Source organism: Bos taurus, chromosome 1 (assembly GCF_002263795.3).
Source record: "Bos taurus isolate L1 Dominette 01449 registration number 42190680 breed Hereford chromosome 1, ARS-UCD2.0, whole genome shotgun sequence".
Taxonomy (NCBI): domain Eukaryota; kingdom Metazoa; phylum Chordata; class Mammalia; order Artiodactyla; family Bovidae; genus Bos; species Bos taurus.
Genome location: NC_037328.1, coordinates 1962964 through 1982211, shown reverse-complemented (window position 1 = coordinate 1982211; position 19248 = coordinate 1962964). Strand labels below are relative to the sequence as shown.

The following is a 19248-nucleotide window of genomic DNA, read 5'->3' as shown; positions in this document are numbered from 1 at the left end:
ACTTCTGAAAACTTTAAGAAATTGTATGAAAATAAAAATGTGCCAACTGTTAAGTAGTGTTAAGGAAGCACTGTTGATGGGGAAAAGGGGAATATCATCCAAAATTAAATACAAAATGGTGAAATGTATGAATAATATGAGGTTTTTTTAAATAAATTGTTACAAATATTTATATGTCATGATAGAATTAACAAATTTTGATAACTTTTCTTGTCAAGTGGAAGGAGTGAAGGACAGCTCAATGGTGAAACAAACACACCTATTGAAGGAAACCAGGCAGGTGATGCAGCTGCCTCTGCCAGGAACCTACCAAATGAAGACATAGTTCAGAAGATAGAGGAAGTACTTTCTGGGGTCTTAGATACAGAATTACGATATAAGCCAGGTAAGTTGAAGATAATTACCTGTCTTGAAAGCTAAATTTTTAAAAATAGTTAATAGTTAAATAATAGTATTTCTGATTGCACGGTATTTAAGATGTTCATTAGATCTAAAGTGTCAGTAAGTTGAATTTTTAATTTAACTGATTTACTGAAGACTTGTTTTTGTTTATGTCCATTTTTTGAAAATACAATTGCAGTTGTTTGCTTTACTGGTAGAATGTAACTGTATTAGATTTGTAGTGCCTCAGTGCCAGGATTTTGAATATGGATTTTCATTGAAAAATTGTGTAAGTGTCAAGTTTTGGAAGGTACAGGAGTCTGGACCAAATTGTAATGATTTTAAAACCCTGGAAAGTTTAATTTAAAACTCAAGGTTAGAGATTACTTTGTTTTTGCATCTACTTTTAAAGGTATAATAAATGGGGAGGAAGCATTGCTGGATATTGAGCATGTGGGGAACTGATTAAATAATTGGTGCTTAGAAATGTCTTATCATCAACCATCTTTTAGTTTTGGAAATGGAGACATTTTATGGATTTTTTTTTTTTTTAATACGGAGTATGGCTTAAAAAAAATAGTATAGACTGGCCATGCTTAGATTCATGACTTGAGCAACTTTTGTTGAAGTATAATGTAGATTTGGTACATAATATAAACAATTAGTAGAAAATGATTAGTTTTGTTTTGAAACAGATCTTGTCTTGTGTTAATTCACTTTTTCCGTAATCTTGATGACCTGGATTTCTGATCTTTTTCTGAGATCACTAAGGTTTATCAGATTTTATACTGGCATTAGAATAAATCTCATCTAGTAATAAAGTGTACACCATATTTTGGTTTAGATATGCAGAAATGTTCTTAACCTCTTAAGGGTTGTAAATTAACTTCTTAGTAACTTTAGAAGAGAAGGGAAGAGGTGTTACTTTTCTTAGAATACAGCATGAGTGATTTAGGTTCCATGTTTTGTGTTTGTTGCTCAGACCTTTGCCATCTTTATAAAAGCGTTCCCTAGCACTGAGCGACTTCACTTTCACTTTTCACTTTCATGCATTGGAGAAGGAAATGGCAACCCACTCCAGTGTTCTTGCCTGGAGAATCCCAGGGACGGGGGAGCCTGGTGGGCTGCTGTCTGTGGGGTCGCACAGAGTCGGACACGACTGAAGCGATTTAGCAGCAGCAGCAGCAGCATTTGCTGAGAGTTTACTTGATGCCACGCGTTATTCAGTGTACTTTGCATGTTTTAACTCAGTTTGTCCTCTGCCTCTGAAAGACAGTGTCAGCAATTGAGTGGTGCATTGATTCAGTATGCAAAAGCAGACAGTCTGTTCTAAAGCCAGTGCCACATTGCTTCTTGAATGAGTAAATAGGAGTTACGAAATAGTCACAAAAATTATTCAGTATATGTATTTTTAGGAATTCTGATAGTTAACAATATGAAAGATGTTTATATGTAAGTGTAGTTTAAAAGTTGTATATTGAGAGCTGGAGAAAATAATTGTTTTAGATGAACTTAGGAAAAATACATTTTAATGTAATTCTAAGAACTTTTATAATAAATTAAGAACTTATTTTTAACCCTGGCTTTAGTTGTAGAAGTGTTGCAAAGGTGCCAGTCTTCATATAGCTGGTTTATGGAAAATTATTTAACAGGAAATGTCTTATGGTATCTTTAACATGGAATGTAAGGTATTGTTTATATGATTTATCTAAATCTGTCTTGGGGAATATTTGACATAATTAATTTTCTTTAATTTTAGACTTGAAGGAGGCATCCAGAAAAAGTAGATGTGTGTCTGTCCAAACAGATCCTACTGATGAAATTCCTACCAAAAAGTCGAAGAAGCATAAAAAGCACAAAAATAAAAAGAAGAAAAAGAAGAAAGAAAAGGAGAAAAAGTATAAAAGACAGTCAGAAGAATCCGAGTCAAAGCCGAAATCACATCATGATGGGAACATAGAGTCGGATTCCTTTTTGAAGTTTGATTCTGAACCTTCAGAGATGGCACTGGAGCATTCTGTAAGAGCATTTGGCCTGTATGATACCAGTGAATCTCCTGCAGTTGTGCTTGAACCTCCTGTAGTTTCGATGGAGGTCTCAGAGCCACACATCTTAGAAACTTTGACGCCAGCTACAAAACATACAGAACTGTCAGTTGCATCTACGTCAGTAGTCTCAATGCCGTCAGAGCAGTCTGTGGCAGTAATGCTGGAACCATCCACAACAAAGATTCTGGATTCCTTTGCAACAGCACCAGTGCCTACAACAACAGTAGTGCTAAAGTCATCTGAGCCAGTGGTAACAGTGTCAGTGGAGTGTCAGATGAAATCTGTGCAGAAATCTTTGGAGAGCACACCTCCAGAGCCATCAAAGATCATGTTGCTAGAGCCTCCAGTAGCAAAAGTGCTAGAGCTATCAGAAACTCTTGTGTCATCAGAGACACCTACTGAGGTGCACCCTGAGCCAAGCACGTCAACAGCAATGGATTTTCCAGAGTCGTCAGCAACTGAAGTGCTAAGATTGCCAGAGCAGCCTGTAGAAGGACCGTCAGAGATTGCAGATTCATCCATGACACGACCGCAGGAGATGCTGGAGCTGCCCAAGACCACAGCGTTGGAGCTGCAGGAGTCGTCGGTGGCCTCAGTGATGGAGTTGCCGGGGCCACCTGCGACCTCCATGCCGGAGTTGCAGGGGCCCCCTGTGACTCCAGTGCTGGAGTTACCTGGGCCCTCTGCTACCCCGGCGCCAGAGTTGCCAGGGCCCCTTTCTACCCCAGTGCCTGAGTTGCTAGGGCCCCCTGCGACAGCAGTGCCCGAGTTGGCGGGGCCCTCTGTGACATCAGTGCCACAGTTGTCACAGGAATTGTCAGGGCTTCCAGCACCATCCATGGGGTTGGAGCCACCACAGGAGGTACCAGAGCCACCTGTGATGGCACAGGAGTTGCCAGGGCTGCCTGCAGTGACAACAGCAGTAGAGTTGCCAGGGCAGCCTGTGGTAACAGTAGCAATGGAGTTGACCGAACAACCTGTGACGACGACAGAATTGGAGCAGCCTGTGGGGATGACAGCGGTGGAACATCCTGGGCAGCCTGAGGTGACAACGGCAACAGGGTTGCTGGGGCAGCCTGAGGCGGCAATGGTGCTGGAGTTGCCGGGACAGCCGGTGGCAACGACAGCGCTGGAGTTGTCAGGGCAGCCTTCGGTGACTGGGGTGCCAGAGTTGCCAGGGCTGCCTTCGGCAACTAGGGCGCTGGAGTTGTCGGGGCAACCTGTGGCAACTGGGGCACTGGAGTTGCCTGGGCAGCTCATGGCAGCTGGGGCACTGGAGTTCTCGGGGCAGTCTGGGGCAGCTGGAGCACTGGAGCTTCTGGGGCAGCCCTTGGCAACAGGGGTGCTGGAGTTGCCAGGGCAACCTGGGGCGCCAGAGTTGCCTGGGCAGCCTGTGGCAACTGTGGCGCTGGAGATCTCTGTTCAGTCTGTGGTGACAACGGAGCTGTCAACGATGACCGTGTCGCAGTCCCTGGAGGTGCCCTCGACGACAGCGCTGGAATCCTATAATACGGTAGCACAGGAGCTGCCTACTACATTAGTGGGGGAGACTTCTGTAACAGTAGGAGTGGATCCCTTGATGGCCCAAGAATCCCATATGTTAGCTTCTAACACCATGGAGACCCATATGTTAGCATCCAACACCATGGACTCCCAAATGCTAGCGTCCAACACCATGGACTCTCAAATGCTAGCATCCAACACTATGGACTCCCAGATGTTAGCCTCTAGCACCATGGACTCCCAGATGTTAGCAACCAGCTCCATGGACTCCCAGATGTTAGCAACCAGCTCCATGGACTCTCAGATGTTAGCAACCAGCTCCATGGACTCTCAGATGCTAGCAACCAGCTCCATGGACTCTCAGATGTTAGCAACCAGCTCCATGGACTCCCAGATGTTAGCAACCAGCTCCATGGACTCCCAGATGTTAGCAACCAGCTCCATGGACTCCCAGATGTTAGCAACCAGCTCCATGGACTCCCAGATGTTAGCAACCAGCACCATGGACTCCCAGATGTTAGCCACTAGCTCTATGGACTCCCAGATGTTAGCATCTGGCACTATGGACTCTCAGATGTTAGCTTCTGGCTCCATGGATGCTCAGATGTTAGCGTCTGGTACCATGGATGCCCAGATGTTAGCATCTAGTACCCAAGATTCTGCTATGTTGGGTTCAAAATCTCCTGATCCCTACAGGTTAGCTCAGGATCCTTACAGGTTAGCTCAGGATCCGTATAGGTTAGGTCATGACCCTTACAGGCTAGGTCATGATGCCTACAGGTTAGGGCAGGATCCCTATAGATTAGGCCATGATCCCTACAGACTAACTCCTGATCCCTATAGAATGTCACCTAGACCCTATAGGATAGCACCCAGGTCCTATAGAATAGCTCCCAGGCCATATAGGTTAGCACCTAGACCCCTGATGTTAGCATCTAGACGTTCTATGATGATGTCCTATGCTGCAGAACGTTCCATGATGTCATCTTATGAACGCTCTATGATGTCTTATGAGCGGTCTATGATGTCCCCTATGGCTGAGCGTTCTATGATGTCCGCCTACGAGCGCTCTATGATGTCAGCCTATGAGCGCTCTATGATGTCCCCTATGGCTGAGCGCTCTATGATGTCAGCTTATGAACGCTCTATGATGTCAGCCTACGAGCGCTCCATGATGTCCCCAATGGCTGACCGATCTATGATGTCCATGGGTGCTGACCGGTCTATGATGTCATCGTACTCTGCTGCTGACCGGTCTATGATGTCATCGTACTCTGCAGCTGACCGATCTATGATGTCATCTTATACTGCTGATCGTTCAATGATGTCTATGGCAGCTGATTCTTACACCGATTCTTATACTGATACATACACGGAGGCATATATGGTGCCACCTTTGCCTCCTGAAGAGCCTCCAACAATGCCACCATTGCCACCTGAAGAGCCACCAATGACACCACCATTGCCTCCTGAGGAACCACCAGAGGGTCCAGTGTTAGCCGCTGAGCAGTCAGCATTAACAGCTGAAAATACATGGTCTGCTGAGGTGCCAGCATTAGCTCCTGAAGAGTCTGTATCGCTGCCTGAACCTCCTGTGAGTCAAAGTGAGATTGCGGAGCCTTTGGCAGTGACTGCTAATTATTCAGTGTCAGCATCGGAGCCTTCAGTGTTAGCATCAGAGGCTGACGTGACTGTTCCAGAACCACAGCTAGAGCCAGAGTCTTCAGTTATGTCAACACCTGTAGAGTCTGCTGCTGGAGCAGAAGAGCATGAAATGGTTGCAGAGAGACCAGTGACTTACATGGTGTCTGAAACTCCCACAACATCAGCTGAACCAACTGTGTTAACATCAGAGCCTTCTGTTATATCAGAGACAGCAGAAACTTATGATTCCATGAGGGCTTCAGGACAGACTGCCTCAGAGGTATCTATGTCTCTGCTGGAGCCAGCAGTACCTATTGCAGAGCCATCACAGAGCACTGTAGATCTGCCAGCCATGGCTGTTCCAGAGCACCCAGCTGGGATTGTTTCAGAGACATCAACCGTGGCTGTCCCAGAGCCACAGGCTGAGGCTGTCCTAGACCCTCCAGCTGCAGCTGTCCAGGACCCTCCAGCTGTGGCTGTCCTGGACCCACCAGCTGAGGCTGTACCAGAGCCCCTGGCCTTGTCTGAGCCAGAGCATGTTACTGTTGCTGTGCCAGTTGTCTCTACCCTGGAGCCTACTGTGCCTATTCTGGAACCAGTGGTGTCCATCCTTCAACCTAATGTGATTGTTTCAGAACCATCTAGTTGTGTCCAAGAGTCCACTGTGACAATTTCAGAGCCTCCTGTCACTGTCTCAGAGCAAACTCAAGTAATACCAGCTGAGACAGTTGTAGAGTCTACAGCAGTAATATTAGAATCTAGTGTTATAAAAGGAATGAATTTACTATCTGGTGATCAAAGTATTGCTTCAGAGATTGGCCTGCAGGAGATAGCCATGCATTCAGAGGAAGAGCCACGTGCTGAAGGACTCCTGAAGAGTGGCTCTAATGAAACTGAAAATTGTATAAGTACAGACCTTAACATAAATAATCACTTAATTGCTCAAGAGATGGAATGTAGCACAGTGTCTGCTGCCAGCACTGGTGCTATTGGTGAAATGGGTGAAGAGGCAGTTTTGCCTACCAGTGAGACTAAACAATGCACAGTATTGGATACCTGTCCTAGTGTTAGTGAAACTGAGCTAGGAGGAACTCTGTCTTCTGTTGGTCCCCTTGTCCTTGAATCTGAAGCAGTGGGAACTGGTAAGGATCTTGAATTTGGCACAGCATCTGCTCTCAGTTCAGTTAGTAAATATGATGGTGAAGTATCTTTAACTACTCAAGATACTGAACATGACATGGTAATTTCCACCAGTCCCAGTGGTGGCAGTGAAGCTGACATAGAGGGACCTTTGCCTGCTCAAGACATTCATCCTGATTTATCTAATAATTTTATCAACAAGGATGCAGAAGGATCATTACCTGTACAGGAGAGTGACCAGATGTTAGCAGCTGCTATCAGTCCTAAAGAAAGTAGTGGAGAAGATAAAGAAGTATCTCTCACTACTAAAGAGATATTGTCTGATTCAGGATTTCCTGCCAGCATTGATGATATTAATGAAGCTGATTTAGTGAGACCATTACTTCCTAAAGACATGGAACGTCTTACAAACCTTAGAGCTGGTATTGAAGGACCTTTACTTCCGAGTGAGGTGGAACGGGATAAATCTGCTGCCAGTCCAGTTGTAATTAGTATACCAGAAAAAGCTTCAGAGTCGTCTTCAGAGGAAAAAGATGATTATGAAATTTTTGTAAAGGTTAAGGACACACATGAAAAAAGCAAGAAAAATAAGAACCGTGACAAAGGCGAGAAAGAGAAGAAAAGAGACTCTTCATTAAGGTCGAGAAGTAAACGTTCCAAGTCTTCTGAACACAAATCTCGAAAACGCACCAGTGAATCTCGTTCTAGGGCAAGGAAGAGATCATCTAAGTCCAAGTCTCATCGCTCTCAAACACGTTCGCGGTCACGATCAAGACGCAGGAGGAGGAGCAGCAGGTCAAGATCAAAGTCCAGGGGAAGGCGATCTGTATCAAAAGAGAAGCGCAAAAGATCTCCGAAGCACAGATCCAAGTCCAGGGAAAGAAAAAGAAAAAGATCAAGCTCCAGGGATAACCGGAAAACAGGTAGAGCTCGAAGTCGCACCCCAAGTCGTCGGAGCCGGAGTCATACTCCGAGTCGTAGGAGAAGATCCAGATCCGGGGGGAGAAGGAGCTTTAGCATTTCCCCTAGCCGACGGAGCCGCACCCCAAGCCGACGGAGCCGCACCCCAAGCCGAAGGAGCCGCACCCCAAGCCGAAGGAGCCGCACCCCTAGCAGACGGAGCCGGACCCCGAGTCGACGGAGCCGGACCCCGAGTCGTCGGAGAAGATCAAGATCTGTGGTAAGAAGACGAAGCTTCAGTATATCACCAGTCAGATTACGGCGATCACGAACACCCTTGAGAAGAAGGTTTAGCAGGTCTCCAATCCGTCGCAAACGATCCAGGTCTTCAGAAAGAGGCAGATCACCTAAACGTCTCACAGATTTGAGTGAGTCATTTAAATATTTAATAGTATTAAAGAATGATTTGAATCTGAATTTTTTTCTGTGAGTTTAATGACATATTGGGGATTATTGGTTTTTGAGGGTAAATATTTCTATCTTTAAGTTTTTGTAATTAGCTTCTGTTTAGAAAATGTGGGAATAAGTATATTTATAATTAGCTTTAAAAGATTAGCTTTGGAGTATATTAGAACCAAAGTATTTCCATACTTTAATGTTTTCTTTCTGCTTGAACCATATACCATAACTAAAAATGGCAAGTAGAAGTTCAATTAGGTGTTGTTACTGTAATTATTCCAACATAGGTTCTTGCAAATAAGCCTGAAATCAGACATTTCTTTTTTAAATAGTTACATGTCTTAAAATGGCATATAGAACTGTTAAATGTTTGTGAGGATAATTCTAATTGGTATAATGGGTAATGTAAGTGAGTAGGGAATTTTGCATGTGGGGAGTTAGTGATTTCAGTCTGTCTGTCTTTTACAAAATGAAGTGTTCTAATATCTCCTGCTTTTTTAAGTGAGCAGAGGTGACTAAAATTTGATGGATAATGTATGACTACTGTTAATGGATAATTTGTCATTATCCCAGTAGATTGGACATTTCCAGGTCAGACTAGTCAAAAGAAAAAGTCCTAGACAGAACCTTAGGGGAGAATGATTCAGTTTAACAGATGGTTTTTGAGTGCTTTTTTTTATTAAAAAACATAAAGATTACCAGCTAGTACAAGAGACACAGATAAAATGCATGTATGTCTATTTTACCAAGTAGTGAAACTGCCTAAGAGCAGAATGTGATGATTGCTGTAAATACTGGTACAGATTAGGTACTTCGGGAGCACAATGGAGAGGAATGTTAAATTCTGACTTAAGACTTGTTACTTTGAAATGGTGGCAGTTTTGAAATTGGGCTCAAAGAGTGATTTAGAATGTTATTAAGAGATTTAGAAGGAGAGTAATTTAAGGGGCACCATAGTTTTGGAAAATAAAGTAGGCTTTGGCAGGTGTGGGAGTTAGCATGTATAGCAGGGTGATTATTGTAGTTGTGTAGTTTAGCTATTTTGTATAGTGTTTGAGTGGGAAGCTAAATACGGACTTAATTCACTTTTAAATATGGGGCATTTTCTTTATTTCTTTAAATCTTTGAGCCAAAGAATGATTTCATCACAGCTGTAAGTTTGGGCAGAAAATTGATGCCTTTAATTTTTTTAGCATGTAAAACATTAGATAATATAAAATGTATAGCCTTTCAGGAAAACTGCTTTTTGTATTTTTCCTCTTGCAGATAAGGCTCAGTTACTTGAAATAGCCAAAGCTAATGCAGCTGCCATGTGTGCTAAGGCTGGTGTTCCTTTACCACCAAACCTAAAGCCTGCACCCCCACCTACAATAGAAGAGAAAGTTGCTAAAAAGTCAGGAGGAGCTACTATAGAAGAACTAACTGAGGTAAGCTAGACAGAATTTGTTTTCATTCTTAAATGGATTACTCCAGTGATGTTGACTCTGGAGCGTGCCAAAAACCTGAATTGTGGGCTGAACTGATAATGGCTGGCACCGAGTGGCCAAAACCCGAAATACAGACGTGGCAGCGGCAGAAGCTCTGTTTAGCAGGCCATTATCCGGGATGGCTAAGCTCCGCTAGCTAAGTTACTTCCCATTACTTTTGCTTTCCAGTTTTAGAAGCCAAACTGACTGAGGAGTGGGACGGTTCGTTTGAATGGAGGAGGTGTTGAGTGAGCAACACGCAGAAGCTCGCCTACAGTTTCGTTTCCATTCACGACGCGTTCACTGATCGCCACGAGTGTACTGCATATACGCAAAGACACAGACAATCTTCAGAAATGATCTTTTGCCACCGGAGCTTGGAAATTAATGAGAATAGCTGGCCATTGCCTGAAAGGAACTTCTTTCGCATCAACATTTCGGGTTTTGGCTGTTTGGTACCAGCCATTGGTGATAATGGCCGGCCATTATCAGTTCTTCCTGCGGTTCGGGTTTTGGCAGTAACATATATATTTTAAACACAATTATTTTTGTTTTTAAGAATTTGATCTTTTCAATTGAGGCTTTTTTTTTGTCTTATGGCTTTGTTTTATTAAAATTTGTTTGGTTTTTTTTTTTTTTTTTTTTTTTTTGGAGGACGCTGAAATATTGCTGCTAGGATCCAGAAATACCACACTGTTTCAGATATTGAAACTTGTTATTGGCTAGCCTTATGCCAGCCTGCCACTGTCAATATATTCTGTTCCCCTTGGTTACAAGCTTGGTATACTCTGTGTTTTTGGCTAAATGAGCTTTTTATCTGATTAAAATATTTTCAATTGATAAGGGATATGATAAATTCTACTGCTTGTATAGAGACAAGTCCACCCAAATTTACTCTGACCTTTTTATAAAGCCAGGTAATGGGAGTCTGTTCCTTTGCTTCTCAAGGAGGAATTGACTTTGCTTTATGTGTCAGACCTCATCATTGCACCCTCTCCATCATGCCTTATATTCCATCCTTGAGTTCTGTTCCTTTAGACACTCAACCTATAAAACATTTATGGAAAGACATGCTATTATCTAGCCCAGTTGCAAGTGTTTCAAATTTTGTTTAGCCATACATTTGGGGATTGCATAGTTTCTTAATCTCTTTCCTTAGATTTATTACAATATGAATTACAACTTTTTTTTTTTTTTTATGTTTAAGGACCTAGTGAAGACTTCTATTGCTTGCTTATCAAATCCAAGCTCCTTATCCAAAACCTTATGAACACTTAGTGATTCCCTATATATTTTAGCCTCATCTTCAGCCCTCTTATCCCTTTTAATAAGTTTTTTCTCACCTCTTTACCACTACCTGACTATAGAGTGACTTTCTTTTCCTTTCCCTGCTAATCCTTTTTCTTAACTATGAAAATCTGGCTTAGAACTTTCAAGGAATATTCCTTGATTATCAGATTCTGCCTGATTCTGTTCTCTCTTAAGCTTTTGTTCTTTGAGCACTTATGTACTCAGTTTGTATTATATCAGTTTGCACTTGTTAAACTGTGTTGCTCTGTAAAAGCGTTCCTCAATTATCTCATGTGTATGTATTCCGTCTTTTGAACTAGATTGTAAGCTCCTTGAGAGCAGGGACCATGTCTTTTATTTTTTTGTATTCCCTGGACAGTGCCCAGTACAGTGCTCTGCACATAGTAGGTGCTCAATAAATGTTGTTAACTGACTGACCAGCTAGAGTGTGTTTAAATAAGTAGTGAGCTAAGTTACCCAGCTATAAATTTTATGTGGTTTTGAATTTAAGAAATTATGTGTTATTCTACATAAAGTGTAAGGTTTATCTTTTGTTTGTTTTTACTTTTTAAGAAATGCAAACAGATTGCACAGAGTAAAGAAGATGATGATGTAATAGTGAATAAGCCGCATGTTTCGGATGAAGAGGAAGAAGAACCTCCTTTTTATCATCATCCCTTTAAACTCAGTGAACCCAAACCCATTTTTTTCAATCTGAATGTGAGTATTAATGTTTTTGAACTGGTAAAACAGCACAACTTGTAGAACTATTTAAGTAAAACTGAAATAATATTTAGTTTTGAATTTAGGTTAAATACTGTGAGAAATAGTCATTTTCCGATTATGTTGAAAATCTATTGAATTTTGAATTAAGAAAAACATTCTTGAATTAAGAAAAACATTATGTTTTTAGATTGCTGCAGCAAAGCCAACTCCACCAAAAAGCCAGGTAACATTAACAAAAGAATTCCCTGTATCATCTGGATCGCAACATCGGAAAAAAGAAGCAGATAGTGTTTATGGAGAGTGGGTCCCTGTAGAGAAAAACGGTGAAGAAAACAAAGATGATGATAATGTTTTCAGCAGCAATTTGCCCTCTGAGGTAAGTAAGAGGACTATTATGTATTTTTCTTTTTATATACCTGAACCTGCATTTTATTGTTATTTTATATCTGATTTGGATTCTGTTTCACTCTTCTTAGGGCCGGGTTAAACGGCAGGGCCGGGTTAGACGACAGATGAAACAACCCGCAGCTTCTCATTTGACAGTAACTCGATGCAATTCACTTTGTGGAACCAAGCCACAAAGTGAAAAGCATCGAATTGCAGAGAACAGTGTTATCACATCCCTACCCAACATTGGGCCCTCCTTGCACTTGTGGGAAGGTAGCCCAAGGTACAACTATTTAGCTTCCCGTTTTGCTTCAAGGCTCTATAGCTCTAGATTTTGGTGGTAGCAAATTTATTGGGTGGAGGGATTTGAGCAGAGAGAGGCAGATCCTCAGGTTCAACACAAGAACTGGATTGGAAAAGGTCCCTGTAGGCTGATGTGAGCATCTCGGATACATAGCCTGTTGCCCTTTAAATAATGGTTTCTTACTATATTTCTCTGGGTTGTTTGTCAGATAGCCTTTAATTTTAATCATTTTCCCCTTCTGTGTGCTACCTTGGCCCTTTTGAATTCTTGTGTTTAACCTAATGCTCAGCCTTGGTACTTCATTTCCCTTCTCCTTCCCCTTTTTGCTACTATTAAAAGTTGGAGAAGTGGAATTCACACCTTGAAATTTCCAGGAGGCTATAGTTGTATCTTGTCAAAATGACGCAGTAATAATGCCAAGTGTCAAAACAGCCCCATTAAAATGCCGCCTGATTAAATAATGTGCTGCTAAATATAGTGCACATGAAAACAGCGAGACTGTATATATATGTAAATATATATATATATATATCTGTATCTTTGTATGTATCTCTGTATCTGTACCTTTGCTGTATCTTTTAATAAACAGTTTACTTTTATTTAACTTGTTGTGCAAAATCACGCTTGGGGGATCTGGGAGGGTGGAGACTTACTAGGGGGGTGGGAGTTTTAAATGATACAATAGACTAGTCATCACCTCTTGCCCTTGGTTTCCAAAACCCAGACATTTTGTCCAAGGACTAGACTAGATATCTGATGCCCGTACAGTGTAGGGATTCTTCCCCGGTTCCTATCCTTGCCATTTTGGGATATGTGGATCCAGAGAGACCTGTACTCTTCACCTACAGGTTCCCCTTATTGACCATATTATCATCATCCAATAAACACCTCTGATAATACAAATAAACAAATTCTGTTTATAAAGTTAAAAGTGAACAGAACCCAAATCAGAAACTTTGGTAGTATTTTTTTCCCCTGAGCTCTTCACAAGAGACATTGTTTTTTTTTGTTTTGTTTTTGACCTGTGGCATTTGGAAAAGAGCACAGTCTGTGCAATGACACTGGACATAATTAGCCAGTGCAACTTACAGTCACTGTTGATACTTACATGAGGTTCAACAACTGAAGCAAGGTACGCCATCACCAGTGAAGGAGAGACAGCTTATTTGGACAATTTTTAGTGAAGCCAGTTGAGTAGTTCAGTTGCTGATTCGCAAATCAGGCTACTTACTGCACATCTCAAGAGGGAAAGGTTAACTGACATTTATAACTGACTTGAATCTAGTAATAGCTGAGTATAAACCATGGTAAGAGGGCTGAACTGACTGACTTAGAAATTCTAATACACATGCTTTTAGTCATTTCTTAAACATTAAGCATTTAACAGAGTTAGAAAAAAACGAGACATTTATGTGAAAAAAATTTTCCAACGTGGTAAAGCCCTATAAATATTGCATAATTCCAAAAGATTTTCCTGGGAAGATAAGTGACTATAACTATTTAACTTCAGTGGAACATGGGGAAGATGCTTAGTGAATCCTGGTGATTACGGTTCTTTTTGATTAAGAGTATATATAAATGTGTGCGTGTGTATATATATTACCGTATTTAGCCGTTTTCAGTCTTAACACTGAAACTGTGGTGCCTTAAGTTGTCTGTCATCAATAGTGGTTGTCAAATTTGAATGAAAAGTTGGGGGAATTAACTCCAAAGACATCTGGGAGAGGGGAGTAGGTGGGTATTAAGATTTTATAAAATAAGTAAAAGGAGCCTTTTATTAAAGCAGGAGACAAAAGTTCTGTTCATGAAGCAGATTTCTCCTGTGGGGGATATTACATACAGCTATTGCTATCAGAACTCTAAGCTAGTTTCTTAGACAGTTAGACTAAAAAATATGTGTTAACTTTAATTTCAAGTAAAACAATCCCCAAATTTTATGAAGGGACAGCAGTTTGCTTTTGTTTTTAGGTCTGTGTACTTTTACCTAGAAGTAATATTGAACATCTAAAGGAAGTGTTCACTGTATGAAATGTTTAGTTCTAGTTATTTAGCTGTATCTTACAAATATATTAGTAAGATTAATGTTCTATATTCTAAATGTTTGTAGAATACTATTGGTGACATTTTATGGGAGCATTGAGTCTTGATTCCCTGTCAGGGGTTGAAATAAAGATTTTATATAGAAAAGAAAGTTCTTTTTAAATGGTCAATATTTTAATTGAATAGTGCTTTGAATTTTTCTGTTATTTTTTCATTTTAATAAAATTGGAATTTGTGATTCTTTAGTTTTGAGCATAAAACATTCAGGCAAAGATCACAGATTTGATCTCAGCTTTGCTATATGATCCTTAATCCTACCAGTTGTGCACATGAGTGCTCTTTGACATAAGTGAGAGTGGATAGACGTGGATGGATCAACATAACTCTATATCTTATGGAAATACCAACTCATCACACTGTGGGCTCTGCTGCCATAGCATCGTCTTCCTACCCAGAAGCCAACCAGCATCATCCTCAGTAAAGAGTGACTGCAGAACCTTGATCATATTTGTGTGAATTTTGATTTATAAACAATGAAACCAAAAGTGTTGGAAAACATTTTAAAACTTGTCCTTTGGGGGCATTAATTCTCGGTAATAAAGATAGCAAAGCCTTACTGGGTAGAGGATATAAATGTAGTCTCTGGCATAAAGTTTCCCCTTCATGTCCCCTAAAATTCCCTTATGGTTAGGAACTCTGTATTTTTGAGGTTTAAGAAAACTGAGTTCTTGTGGTAAAATGAAAATTTTAATTGAAAATGAAACACATAGGTCTTGGCAGTGCGAGAATATTACATACAGCTTTTTTATTCATTCATTCTTTAGAGTCTCCCAGGTTATTAATGTGGAATTTCTCTACCATTTAATGGTTTATCTAATCCTCCAATTACTGTAATTCATTTAAATGTAATAAAAATTACACTAGAGAATTTTATGTGAAATAATAAAAAGACTCATAAATGAGTTTTTAAAACCAAGCCACATAACTCCTGAGGCATTCTGTATTTAGTGTGGCTTTTGTTTATATAGTTGTCATTTACTTTGTATTTTATTAATTTTTGCTAAATATTTTAAATCATGTTTTGTATGCAGGCTAGGTGCTTTTTCTTTAACTCTCTTTACTTAAAAATTTCATTTTATATCATCGTTTAATTGGAGATCCCTGCAATTTCTTATGTAGAAAGTAATTTGCCTTTTACAGGTACTATTTTTTCCTTACCTGAATGACCACCTTTTAATAATTCTCATTAGTTCTTTAATAGCCTTTCACTGACTTTTTAAGAATTATTTAAGATAATTGTTTTATTTATGTAAACAGTTGGGTTAACACAGGGGGAAGGTAAATTGACTTAGAAGGATTTTTAAAATAAGGAAGATGAAGATGCACAGGTAATAACTTAGGTTGTGAAATGCATATTACAGTGTCAGTTATATTAGTGTGTTATTAGTCCTGACAACATTTTAGGTTACAGAAACAGTAATCTGTTGTGTTGCTGAAGTAGAGGGATGAAATAACTTGGACAGGTTTTTATAGATGTGTGAACTGGAATAATAATTCAGGATACTCTTTTTATGTGGATTTCACCTTTTAGAACAAGCCCTAGGGAGAAGGAAATAAAACATTTCCCCCCATCATGACGCCTAGAATATTACTACACATTACATGGAAGGTCTATTGTGTACTAGTGAAAATAAATTTGCTTTGTTGATGATAGCTTGATAATAGTGTTCTGCAGGGTTTAAGATAATTCCCGCCACCCCCCGACTTTTTAGCATTCTAAAACTTTTAGCATCATTTTGGTACCTTTCACACTTGACTGTTTTTGAGCAACATTAAGACTCAAACTCTGCTATGTATTATAGTCTGGTAGTAGTGGTATAGTTATGTATGATTCTTAACGACCCAATGGACTGCACATTGCCAGGCTTCTCTGTCCGTGGAACTTCCCAGGCAAGAAGACAGCAGTGGGTTGCCATTTTCCTTCTCCAATAGTTATATGCTTTATGTATACACATACAAATCCTATGCAGTCCAATACAGCAGTCACTGAGCCACTGAGAAATCAGTTCTTTAATTGCACTAGGCACATTTCAAGTGCTCATTAGCTTTCACTGTAAAAGTTCTGTTGGACAGTGCTGTTCTAAAGGGTAGCTGTGATGTTTTATGAGTCTTTTAATACTGATTCAGAACTTTGGTCTAATCTTTGAATATTAATGTTTTGAGAATTATAGTTGGTTTTTTATTTCATATCCTGAGTTATCCTGGCAACTTGGATATATGCTTTTTGATATAAACTCTTGAGGATTCTTTAGAGATTAAGATAATCCTGATTGATCCTATTTTGGGTATGTTTCTTCACATTAAAAAGTATGAATATGAAATTAATAGTCAAATTACTATTTGTTAATAAAGTTTTGACACGAACTTACAGCTTACTTGATAAGCCTGTTGAAGAATAAATGAAGTTGTATTACCTTAGGAAAAAAACTAGTTGTAATTTTATCTAAATTTATATTAAATCTCAATGTTGTTATATTAAATAAATAACTATTTAAATAAATAAAAGTTCCTTTCAGAGTGAGATGTGAATTTAACATAAAATACTGAGATTTGAATGAAGTTTCATCCTGAGGATAAATGATGAGGTATTTAGGTTACCTGCTTGCTTAATAAAGGTTAAAAGAGAAAAAAGTATGAAGATATAAAGTGTCTTCAGAAGGATGAAGTCACAGATAGGTATGTTAATTTGCTTTCAGTTGGGAAGAAGTAATTTTATTTTAGAAAAGTTGGAATTTTCAGAGCCATCTTAACTACATTTTTATGGCTAATTTACAGTTAGAAATTGTGGGATCAGAGCTTGGCTTGGTGGTGGGTAGGTACGTTTTCCGTAGTATCTCTGAATTTCAACTTTTTAGAATAAAAACCTATTATTTATACCTAAACACCCTAATGCTTAGATTTGTAGACGAGTATGAAACCCACAGTAATTCTGGCAAAGTTAAAGAATAGTATTTCACACATATTTAATGGGCCTCCAAAAATTACTTCATCATCTTACCTGACAGGTTTATGAAATACCTACATCTTACCTGACAGGTTTATGAAATATCTAAGGCCAAAAAATAATGTGATTCTGATCTAAAGTAATCTGGATTCCCACTTAAAAAGTCACAGCAGGTGATCACAGTTGTAATAGAATTGAAAAGTAGACGTGCTGAGTTTTTTAGTGTTTCAGTCTGCCTTTACCTGTATATCCCCAGAAATGTTCCAGTTAGTGTGGATAATTTACTAAGTTAATTAAGAAATTAGGATCTTTTATTAATGAGATCTGTGAGCAGTCTGATTACAGAATGAATTCAGTTTAATTCTGCTTTCATTTAAAGATGGCAGATATATAGAAACCTGTACTTTTTGGTACCTTGTGGAAGAAAATTTTACTTTTGCTAAAGGAATGATACTAGGTGACTCAGCAAGATAACTAAGAATAGTGAAGATAGGAAAAAGGAAGATTAGTAATCCTTATGCATGAGATAGAATTATTCTCTAATAGTCACTGACTCTTAATTATATAGGTCTTATTTTTAAAAGAAGTATTTCATATTTAACTATACAGTCAAATTACAGGTTGCCTTAGTTTGGCTTTTTAAAAAAACTTATCTGTTAGTTTATTTTAACCGACTTCCTCATATTTGTCACGTCCATGCAGTTGCTACTAGTTATTCTTTTTATATGAATTTAGGAAAATCCTCCCATGTCAGATAACCATTCTCCAAAAATGAATTTTCTTGGATGAGATACTAGAAAATATTAATGGGTTTAGTAGTGTTAGAGGAAAAACAAGTATTAAGAATTGGTGAGTTGACACAAGTCATCTTGAGCTCTTAATAATGTTAGAACTAAACAGCATCAAATACTTGATATTTTTTTTTCCTCCTATGGTTGAGCCTTCCACAAATTTGGTAAATAGGATATTTGGTCTAAAGATAATCCTTGAAGTTTTCCTGGATATTATGAAAAAGTTAAGTCGCATCTGCTTAGCATCAGCTTTTACAGGTAGAACCTGAGCACTCAAGAGGCGAACCTAAGGCATTTCAGACATACTTTAAGTGCTCCGGCCTGATACTTGTGCACCCCACAGAGACAGTCTAACTCCCATCATCAGTGCACACACTAATGAATGGAAAACCATACATAATGAATATATTCTTTGAAGAAGCTGAGTTCTTTGTATCAGACTTGATGAACCACCACAAGTATGTGAAAACATGCAGACATCAGTAAAGGAACGGTCTTTAACATGGCAGTGGTTTTCTGCTTGCTTATTTAAGAACCTTGCTTATTGCCTCTGAGGGCTGTGCTGAGAAGCAGGATAAAATGAAAACTCCAATGATTATTTTGTTAGAGAAGGCGAGAGATTTTTAAGTTTTTCATGAAACTTTCTATGATTGTAGTTTGATGTAGTAGAAAAAAAGAAAGCATTTGGATTTTGGATTGAGTTTATCTGCTGCCTGATACTTTGTAACTTACCTTAAACAATCCGTGTCTATTTTCCAACGTTATTTTACCTTTTAGAGTCTTCTCCCTGCTTTACAAAATTATATATATACACATTTTTATATATTTGTATATACAGAATTTTATATAAAACTGGTTTTTGACATGAAGCAACAAAAGATGTGAGCAGTTTTCATAATTTAGGGAGTCTTTGGTTATTTGAGATAATTATCTATGTTTTCTTTCTTAGCCTGTGGACATCTCTACAGCAATGAGTGAACGGGCACTTGCTCAGAAAAGACTCAGCGAGAATGCATTTGACCTTGAAGCTATGAGCATGTTAAATCGTGCTCAGGAACGGGTATGTAGTGGTTTTAATGTCTAAATGATATTTCACTAACTAGAGGGTTGTGACATAAGTAAACTGGCATGCTGTTGACATGTAGGTCTTTGAAAATCATTTATC

The 19248-nt window shown here is 39.2% G+C and overlaps 1 protein-coding gene and 1 non-coding gene across 4 annotated transcripts in view; both read left to right on the top strand.

The window, feature by feature from the left end:
• Window positions 1-19248, top strand: part of SON (SON DNA and RNA binding protein) — a 31113-nt gene that overhangs the window by 2973 nt on the left and 8892 nt on the right. For 2 of the 3 annotated variants that reach the window (NM_001429840.1, NM_001429841.1), the window contains exons 2-7: window positions 219-385; window positions 2141-8044; window positions 9342-9502; window positions 11405-11551; window positions 11745-11933; window positions 19033-19143. In NM_001429840.1, coding sequence (NP_001416769.1) covers window positions 219-385; window positions 2141-8044; window positions 9342-9502; window positions 11405-11551; window positions 11745-11933; window positions 19033-19143 — 6679 coding nt within the window. Of the gene's footprint in view, window positions 1-218; window positions 386-2140; window positions 8045-9341; window positions 9503-9730; window positions 11269-11404; window positions 11552-11744; window positions 11934-19032; window positions 19144-19248 lie in introns of those variants that run through there. The other variant, NM_001429842.1, reaches the window with a different exon arrangement.
• MIR6501 (microRNA mir-6501) lies at window positions 3320-3383 on the top strand. Its single transcript, NR_162354.1, has one exon. It is a non-coding gene; the product is annotated as a microRNA mir-6501 (primary transcript).